Raw genomic sequence first — 10,138 nt, forward strand, 5'->3', positions numbered from 1 at the left:
GCATGGGGCTATTCCTCCCCAGTTGCAAGGGCTCTGCAATTCCCTTTGTTCAACTTCGAGTCTCCTCTCTTCTCATTTCTCCCATTAAGGTTCCTCTGAATGGCAGCACAACTGTCCGATATATCAACCACTCCCAATTTTCTATCATCTGCAAGGATAGGCTAAAGTTTACAGATGCATGACACAAGCTCATAATCTTGTGTCAGCCTCATCAGGACTCATCTTCTAGCCTGGATATCTGCCATGTAGCAACTTTACTTATTATCTGTACTTCATGTTAAAGACACCTATTACTAAGACTGAACTTACTGATATACTAAAAAGACTCACAATAAGAGTTTGTCAGCTGTATCTCTTACTATAGTTGCAGTGATTTGAGTAGCTGAGGTACGTGTGTACTATGGTTCTTCATGTACACTCTGCTGCTTCTCATGTTGAATAGAAACCAGCCGCCTTGCTTTAAGTTGCAGTTCTTTAGATCTCTGCTTCTTATCCCTTCTGTCATTTATGGTTAAGAAAGACCTTCCCAGGAGCAGGAGTGTTAATTTATAGCCTTAAGAATTTGGAGCATTATACAGTTACGGAAACAGTGATAGCTATCTACAGCAAGTAACTGATTGCTAAATGGATAGCACTCACCTTCTTCACCAAGCTAGACTTAGCTCAAGCACTGAAAAAATAAATCTTGAGGTGACTACTCTTCCCAGGTAGGAGAAAGTCTTAGGAACAGCAGAGTGAGATTTTTTTTTTTTCCCCCTGGACAGTCTATTCTGCAGGAGAAGGAAGTACTACTCACATGTATTTCATCAAACTACAGCAGTAGCTTCTAATACTTCTTATGGTTTAGGAGTAAACACAGGAGCTGTAAAAAGATGGACTTGGCTAATGGATGGATACAGCTGTAACTGGGTTTAGAGAAAAAGGTCTGAAGTGACCAGCTGCACATGTATCCTTTAATCCTAATGCAACTGCATTTCCACATTAAATCTGCAGTTAAATGGACAAAGACCATTGGCTGAAACAACTAAACATGGATGTAAGGACCCTGCTGGAACTTATAATACATATGCTCAAGTAAAGGTCCCAATCATATTTGAAATAAACCAAAGAACTCCAACACAGCCTGCTCTGCCACAGGTTTATTTACAAAATATTATTTACAGTCTATAACTGTCTTGAGCTCTGATAAATAATAACATTTCCTCCACAGAGAAGGAATAAGACAGACCACCTACACATTTTTCTGTTACAAATACCCTATCCAGCCAAACAAGGCTATTCTCTCTTTTAAAAAGGGGCAGAGAAAAATGGGTATCATCTAAAGGGTTTTCTGTCCATGACACAAGAAAAGGAATTAAGCAGGTTGGAGAGATGTAAGTCTCCCCGCTGAAGTGTGCATGTGCAAAACAGCAACATGCTGAGGTTATGTGATCACACAAGTTACAGCAGAGTGTGCTGCTACTCCCAACTTCTCCTCCAAAGAAAGAAGTACACCATGAGCTGGTGTTTAAGGCAAGAATAGCTGAATTAAAAAATATATTCCTTACCAGCAGCCTTGTGAAAGACTGAATAGTTTGTTCCTGTTGTAAAATAAGGAAGACAGAAGGCTGCTGAAGTGGGAAGGGATGTATGCCAGGGAGTGAATGGGCCCAATCTCTACATGTCTGTGTCCTTGTGCATGTTCCCTGAATGTCCCAGTCTATCTATCTGAACTCTCATCTCCAATCTTAAAACATTATCCACTGCCCCCAACCAGCTTTGTATGTATCCTCACATTTCCATGTGATATACTGAGGGTCTGAAACTCCAGTATGTGGACCACAGGGATTACTTAGTGCTGCACAGAACGGACTACAGAAGACAGGGCTGAGAACAGTTTCTAAGACCAGTGCTCTGAAACGTACTGATGGCTGCTGTAGAGCTAAAGCAAGGGGGAACAGAAACAAGAGCAGGTGGTGTTGCCTCACAAGCCCTTTCAGTTCTGGTTGTTTCGCTTTGCTTGTCCCAGTCACTCATTTGGAAGCAATTGCCATAGGAATGGTTCCAAGTGATATCTGGTAAGAATGGGCATTTAGCAAGCTTAAGAGAGCCACGACTGATCACTCCTTAAAGCCTTGGATGCTACACAGGATCCTCTTCTGGTGGCCTGGAAGTGACACTCCCATCTGTTTCAAGTCCCTGAAGGAAATGGGAAAAGAAAGGAAAAAATGAATTGCTGTTCTTGTTCCCTGGGGACTGGGATGGGGGTAAGGGCAGAAACGGTTAGCAAGTATTAATTCAGAAAGCTTCCTTTCCCTCAGTGTCTCCTACTATACCTACCTTTTCTCTAGAGGGAAGAAACTTCTAGATGTTTCTGCCCTTCCCTGGCTACGTCTGCCCACCCAGTCAACTGGCTTCTCCCACCTTGTGACTAGCCCTGTGCTCCCATTAAACCAGGACTGTGTCCATGTCAGCTTGTGATATGGGCCATGTCTCAACCCCTTAGCAGGTCTGCCCCTGCGTGTTCATTTGTTTTATGTAACTAACTGCCCTGGTTGGAGCCGGCTATACGTCCCCGACCCTACAACAGAACATGCCTGTGTTGGTAAAGCATCTGACCTGAGTCCTTCTAAGGAGCCCAGAAGGACTTTGCTCTATGATAGAACAGTGGCTGGCTGATGTGGGGGGAATATCACTAGCCCATCTAGAGTTCAAGGCAAGAAAATTCTCTTATAAAATTCTTACAAGGGTGGGGAGATGGTCAGGTTAGAGAACTGTCTGCCATCTATTGTTTCCCCTTGCTGTTTGTGTCTGACGTGAGTTCAGAGCAGCTCAGGCCCCTGAAGAGCCTCAAGCATGGACAGTTGGGGAATTAAGTCTCGCAGTTTGGGCTGATCCCAATTTTTCTGGGCTGATTCTTCCCTTTTAGGGCAAGAAGCCAGTCCACTTCCATTTAACTATACAGAGAAGGATGGAGAGAAGCCTTCCAAGTAAATATGAGTGCCTGTTCAGAGAGCACAGGGACAGACACAGCTATTTGTCGCATAGCCTGGGGTGCCTCGTGGGAGCTTAGCCTGCCCTTACTCAGCAGTGAGCTCCAGAATGGACTCCATGGTGTCCAGGCCGGCAGTGCGAAAGTTGGAGATGTAGCGCTTCATGCGAATGGATTCCAGCCACTCAGGGATGGATCGATAGGGGATTCCATCAGATCCACTGCAGCTGGGAAGCCGGAGTGTTACCCTGAAGACAGATAAAACCTTCATTAGCCAGGCAACTACCTTAAATGGCCAGTACTATGAGACAGTAGCTAAAGGGCAACCACCCTCTGCCAGAGCTAGGCCAACTTATCTGCTCTCTGCACAGCGAGGTCAGACTGCCCAGGCCAATGGCTATGCCCTCTGTCATGATGAGAGAGAGATGATTACTATCTTCTGCACACAGAGCATTCAAGGTGCCTCTTGCCAGCCTGCATGGCTAGCACTACCTCTCCTCCTCCTTGAGACAGGGAGGTGAAAATCTCCCAGTTAACTTCTCCTCCTCCAACGATAGCCTGCTTACCTGGGATCAAAGTCTGCAACAGGCCGGAGGAGCTGAGGACTTGAGATGAAATGTTGCAGCTGTGCCCGGATTTCCTGAAAATGAGGCCTCCTCATCCGATCATGTGACCAACAGCTCTTCATGAGCTCATAGAGGATAGATGGGCAGTCCACAGGTGGGGGGAGCCGGTACCCATCCTCTAAGCTTTTCATCACCTGCACAGAGGACAGAGAGAAATCTGGCCAAGAGCAGAGAATGCGAAAGAGGAGCCAGAGACCTCTGTGGGGCTGGGAGCAGGCAGTTCACCATTTTGCACAGTGTGCAGCCAGGGAGGGGTTGAAGCAGATTCCGTGTATAAAGTAGGGTTTGGGCAGCACAGCAAAGGATCAGGACACCTAAGGGATGTCAAAAAGTGAAGTGGCATATGCAGGTACTTTCAATACTTTACTAGCCTAGCTCCCATTTGCCATTCAGTGTTCATGAGAAGTGAGGACCAAATGATCCTGGCACAGGTCCAGTGAGAAAAGGGGAACCAGACTCTGAGGAATAATTTCAACAGCATATGCTAACCTCACAGATGTGCTGAACCTAGAATGAGTATAAGACCAGACATAATACTCCAGAGCCAGAGGAAGGAGAGAAAGAAACCAACAGAGAACATCTCCAGACCCAAAGGCCATGGCTGATTTAATCAGCTCATTTGGCTCATTGCTGTCGATACCTGAACATGGTTCAGAGGCCCAAACACCTATTGCTCTTGACTTGGGTGCATTGATTTTTAGCAGGGAGGGAGACATAGTAGTTATGCGCTCAAAAGAATGTCAAGACTGCAGGCCAAGGGAGATCTACAAAAGTTGGGCCTACATGCCTTGTTTATTTTTTTAAATCAGCACTTGAGCTCAGTGTCTGTTACCTCTTGATTGGTCATGTCCCCATATGGCTTGTCACCAAATGACAGCACCTCCCACATGACAATTCCAAAGCTCCAGACATCACTGGCTGAGGTGAAAATCCGATGAGCAATGGCCTCTGGGGCTGTCCATCGGATGGGAATCTTACCACCCTGTGAAAGAGCAGAGACATAGTGTATCCAGCATGTATCACTGAGTTATAATTCTCCAGTGCTTTCACACCAGGAGCTTACAAAGTGGTTCAAAGACTGGGCCCACTTCACTTGAAGTGATGTGAAACCACCCCTGGGGATATTTCTCAAAAGGACAGAAACATTCTTGGAAAGCGAATGAGTTTAAGCCATCTGTTCAGTTGAATGTTACACAAAACCACTGCTGTGGGAGTGGGAGTAAGAGCCTGACACCAGTCACAGGCCTAGTTTGAATGACACCAGACATTAGAATCACTGGAACTTTCATTGAAAGAGACCTGTGGATGTCTCTAGTCCAAACCCCTGATCGCAGCAGGGCTATCTTCAAAGCTAGATTTAGCTTTTGCACTGAGTGCAAAAGATCAGACCTCTTATTTTGCTTCTCATTTCAAACCCACAATCCCTCTGAATCTCTTAGCAAACAAAATCAACATGGACTCCAGACAGAAAAGCACCACCTTCTGAATCGTTCACACTGTGACTTGCAGTTTTATTATGGGTTTTCCTCAGCGATTTTCCATCGAAATCTTCCCCTGGCCTGCTGCTTCCTATTGTGAAGAAATTCTGCCATTCTTATCTGGCAGAATCTCAATGCCCCTGAAACTACAGTTCATTTACAAGACTGAGAGATTGTTTTTGCATTACCTTGGTTTCATAGGTTCCCTCTGCATCATTCTCCAATATTCGGGAGAGACCAAAGTCAGACACCTTGCACTGAAGACTGCGTGTTACCAGGATGTTGCGAGCGGCCAGATCCCGGTGGACGTAGTTGTGTTCTGAAAGGTAGGTCATGCCAGAGGCTATTCCCTGTAGCATGCTCACAAGCTGCACAGGGCTAAATTTTTCCTCATTCTCCTGCATGGAAGAAGTGAGAGAAGATCCAGGTCAAGTGACATCAGTCTGCTTGGTTTCTAGTTACTGGCCTTATCAACATGCAAAGTGGGCACTGGTGAACAAGCAAAAAGGCAATGCTGCAGCCCAAAGGACCCAAGAGGTTCTCACTAAGGGACTGGTGGTGGTCTCCAGAGTGCACCTGCGCTTCAACTACTAAAGACTGCACTCTGGACACTGAGCAAACTGGATGGCATCAAGCTTCAACTGCTGAGACTGGAAATGTTAGTGAGCAGAAAGTAAGTGGATGTCTGGATCTTATTTCTAGTCCTCTTTTAGGGTCCTAAATCCAGGTCAAGTGCAAGTTCCATCAGTACAGAGGCCTATTACAGATTGGGATCTCTCACCCGGAGGAAGGTATCCAGCGCTCCATTCTCCATATACTCAGTGATGATCATCATTGGCCTCCCTTGAGGAAGACAAGAAGGTGTCAGCCTTTTTGCAATTCTCCTACTCTTGCCTTTCAATGCTCTCCACATTGCCCCAACACAGAGAACCATATCCAATCCCAGCCAACATCCCCACTGCACTGGCACAGCTGGCTGATCCTTCTCCTTAGATGTCCCCCAATGATTTTGTATTCCTCCTTGTGGCACACATATAACCTTACAGCGTCCCTTACACTATCCCAACTTCTCATCCACTCACGACCCCAAGAAGACCTCTCCTAACACTGCCTCATGACGCTTGTTGGAAATCCATACCTCTCCTCCCTTCCTCATTCTTTGCCATTGGCTAACATGACAATGCCTGTCTTCTCCAGCACAGCCTCTCTGACAGCATCCTCTCTAAGAAAGGCCTGAGAAATGTGCCAGTTTCTGCTCTCGTTCCAGGACTCTCTCCCACACACTCTTACTTTTGGTGACAACTCCTTCCAGACGCACAATGTTCGGGTGATTGAATTGCCCCATAATTGTTGCCTCACGCAGGAAGTTCCACCACTGTGAGTCTGAATATGTCGGCTTCAGGGTCTTGATGGCAACCACAATACGTTCTTTCCCTGGGAGCCGCAGGGACCCACGATAGACCTCCCCAAACTCCCCTGAGGACAACCAGAGGCAAAAAGTCACAGATGAACTCAGGAGTAGGCAGCAAAATAACAGTGTGGGGGAACTGAAAGATGGGGAGATCAACAAGTAACTCACCCTCTCCAATCACATTCTCCATAGTGACACAAGAGACATCCAGTTCCTTAGTGAATTCCAGCACCCCTCTGCTGGGGTCATCATATGGTTGCAGGTCTACATAGGGCTTCAACCAGACTTTCTCTGTGGTAAAGGGAAACAAAAGAGCAAATTAACCTGTCAACTCTTTGGACAAGCTTTGCAGGGCAAAGCTACAGAAGTAGAGGTGAATCCATGGGCTTCTGACAATGGCAGTAAACAAATCTACCAAACATACACTGAAGACTAGAGCTGTTATGGGAAGAGGCAAATTACATCAGAAAATCATACCAGTGTCTGGTTTGGAACTACTGCTTCTTTTAGAATCATACAACCCATGAAACACTAAGGTTGGAAGAGACCTCCAAGATCATCGAGTCCAACCGTCAACCCAACAACACCATGCCCACTAAACCATGTCCCTAAGCGCCTCATCTACCCGTTTTTTAAATACTTCCAGGGATGGTGACTCAACCACTTCCCTGGGCAGCCTGTTCCAATGTTTAAAGGAATGTTAAATGTTTTTCATTCCTTCCAACCCATTCCAGGCTTCTCCCTGGTTCTACCACCCCTTTGAAGCTCACCTCGATCAAAGCCTGAAGTATTGTAATCTGGCCGTGCTTGTCTCCGACGAGCCTGCCTGGAACATAAGAAGCAGTCATGAAAATAAAATGGTCAGCAGAGAGCAACAAGAAAATCAAGACTTCCAGGGTGTCTGCCCTAGCTGGTCAGGAACAGAGTTCAGGGTAGTGCAGAGCAAAGAGGAACCAGACACTGCACCTACTTGGTAGAGTACAGCTAGCAAGAAAATGTGATGCTTCATTTACATTTAGAAATAGAGCTTTGTTTTAATGCAGATAGTTTTGTTCATCCTTCTGCTTGCTGAATAAGAGATTAATTTCTATTCATTTTATGTTTTCTGTACACTTTCAGTACAATAATTGATCTTCTTAAAACCAAACAATAGCAGCCTTATAGACATTTAGAAAGGAAGTAGTATTTTGTATCTGGGTAGAGGACCACTCAGGTAATGGTATATGGAAAATGGTTTGAAATTACTAGATACATGTATTGCCCACTTAATTGATCAGCAGCTATAGAAATGATTGTACCATAACAATATTTTTATTCATCTGTCATGATAACAGTATGATAGTGCTGGATTATAACAAAACTGAGAAATCACCACATTTTCCTCTGTCCTCAGCAGCAAGCATTATCTTACAGACATATCAATCCCTCCAATCCTGCTAATCAAAATTACTTACTGAGACTCATTCCATCTTGCCGCAGCACACTGGTCTTACTCTTTCTTCCCTAAACTAACCTCTACCTATCCAATGTCCTGTGAGAAATCAGGGCCTCCCTCCCTTTCTCAAGCTCCCATAGCTCAGCTATTCCTACATCTATACCTTTTTCAATACCAAAAAGCAACACTTACTTTTGCCGGAAGATGAGAAGTCCAAGAAGCAGCCCAATAAATAGTAGAACTCCAAAGATAATAGAGACTATGACTCCACCAGACAGAGCTCCTGTGTCTGCAGAAACAAAGAGAAAGGCCATATCGTTTAAAAGACCAAGAGCTGTTTGTCTGGAATGTAGCAACCAGCTTCTACCAGGCAATGGTATTGGGTAAGTTACAGCCATTGGTCTTCCAGGCAGCAGAGCCACCAGATTTGAGTCCTATCGTATCGTTATTCATGTGCATGGAGCACCTTCTGGTGGGTATCTGGTTAACTCTTATCTGCAATCTTGGTCTTCTAGCTGAGTAATTTATCCTTATGCCTGATTTCCCACATAAATTCCATGACACTTTCAAAAGCGAGGAACAGCCGTTCCTTCCCTCCCACTCCTCTCCAACTACCCTTTCAGATCAGACCCTTCCTCCTGCTCAGTAGCTGATTTAGACTGTGGCACAGAAAAGACATGATTTTCCCCCGCAGTCTACCTTGACCCTCTTCTTGTTTATGAAATTAATTTCCCCCTCCCCTTCCATCAATATCTGGGATTGGTCCTTTGCCTAATTACCTTGACAGAAGACACTGTCTGCTTAGGACTTTTGAAACAAGCAGGTACTGACTTATGAACTTGCAGTCTAACATCATATTCCTGCTTTCTCAAAACTAAGCGTCAGGTAGTTTCAGTTTGTGATTGGATAGCATTCAGAGAGTGTTCACATAACACAGGTTGTCTTCTTCCATTTAGATTCTCAAGCTAAAGCAATCCATTTCCATACAGTATATTTGAATTCATCAGATGAAATGCTAAATGACCTCTGTTGGTGAAGTATGTGTTTTTAAACCTTATTTCCCATAACTTAAAAAAACATTTAAAAAACCTAAAAATACATTAATGAAAAGTGTTCATATCCATACCTAATGAGAATCTACATTTTTTTAGTATTTTCCCTAAACAGATTTAGGAAAAAATCCAGAAGAAAAAAATAATTCCTAAAGAAATTGTTTCAATAAATGAACAGATTTTAAAGTAAGGAACAGCTTGTGTGACACAGACAACTGTGTCTGGAAGTGTTTCCTAACATCCAGTCCAATGGTCAGCATCCGTAAAGCCTAATTAATACTTGTTATTCTTGCTCAATTTGATGCTGACTCATCCCACTAAAATTATTAAAAATCACCAGCTTAGTTAAGCAGAAATCAAGAGGCAGAGCTAATGTTCTTTTTTGTTAAAATCAAAAAGGGAAGATTTGGAAGGTGAAATAATATCTTTTATTAATAAAATGGACAAGCTTTTAGGTACATAGCACTTCTGCAGGAAATTAAAGGATCTAAATTCTCAAATTCAGATTTTAAAAAATTGCCTCTCCCTGCAAAGCTTGTTCCACTAATATCCCTAGACCATTACAGCTAAACAATGTTTCTAGTATTATCAAAGAAGAACTCCCACCATATGAAACCTTGCTGGCACTTCTTTTTAATCCCTTTCATATTCAAAATACCTTTGTCTTGGCATGATGAGGTGATCAACTTTTATTTAAAAAAAAAGCATAATCTTCATGAAAGTATTTTCTAACATGTCCTTTTATAATCAAAACCATCTAAGGTACATGTGAACTTACATATTTTCCACAGAACCTTTCTGGTACGTTATTCTATTGGTTAAAGATCATTTATGTCATCATCATCTGGCACTGCAACTTCATGAATATTTTACCAAAAGCTCCTGGTGCCAAAAAAAGCCCAATCTTTAAATGATATTCCAATCATGGTATCACAACTCCTTATCAGCTTTTACACAGTTAACTTAACCATTTAGTTACATTAAGGTATGCCTTTGCTTTCTTCCATGTCCTTATTTCATGACAATAAAACTAGCCTTTCAAAGGCATCATTTCAACAGATGTATTTCTAAAATTATCCATAGGTTCAATAGGAGGATCTGTGAACATGTGGAATAAAGAGAGAGCAAACTCCATCACAGAAAATTTTTTATAAAGGGGAAGTCT

At 43.5% G+C, this 10,138-nt stretch overlaps 1 protein-coding gene across 1 annotated transcript in view; it reads right to left on the reverse strand.

Moving 5' to 3' along the window:
* Positions 1 to 1,124: 1,124 nt before the first annotated feature.
* EPHA1 (EPH receptor A1) overlaps positions 1,125 to 10,138 on the reverse strand; it is a 35,501-nt gene continuing 26,487 nt past the window's right edge. The window contains exons 9-18 of the mRNA XM_009328694.1: positions 8,114 to 8,210; positions 7,257 to 7,312; positions 6,655 to 6,777; positions 6,366 to 6,551; positions 5,857 to 5,918; positions 5,264 to 5,473; positions 4,430 to 4,579; positions 3,538 to 3,731; positions 3,064 to 3,219; positions 1,125 to 2,178 (exon numbers count right to left, since the gene is read on the reverse strand). Coding sequence (XP_009326969.1) covers positions 2,100 to 2,178; positions 3,064 to 3,219; positions 3,538 to 3,731; positions 4,430 to 4,579; positions 5,264 to 5,473; positions 5,857 to 5,918; positions 6,366 to 6,551; positions 6,655 to 6,777; positions 7,257 to 7,312; positions 8,114 to 8,210 — 1,313 coding nt within the window. The 3' untranslated portion in view covers positions 1,125 to 2,099. The remainder of the gene's footprint in view (positions 2,179 to 3,063; positions 3,220 to 3,537; positions 3,732 to 4,429; positions 4,580 to 5,263; positions 5,474 to 5,856; positions 5,919 to 6,365; positions 6,552 to 6,654; positions 6,778 to 7,256; positions 7,313 to 8,113; positions 8,211 to 10,138) is intronic.

This window comes from Pygoscelis adeliae, unplaced genomic scaffold, assembly GCF_000699105.1.
Source record: "Pygoscelis adeliae isolate BGI_AS28 unplaced genomic scaffold, ASM69910v1 Scaffold120, whole genome shotgun sequence".
In the NCBI taxonomy this organism is placed as follows: domain Eukaryota; kingdom Metazoa; phylum Chordata; class Aves; order Sphenisciformes; family Spheniscidae; genus Pygoscelis; species Pygoscelis adeliae.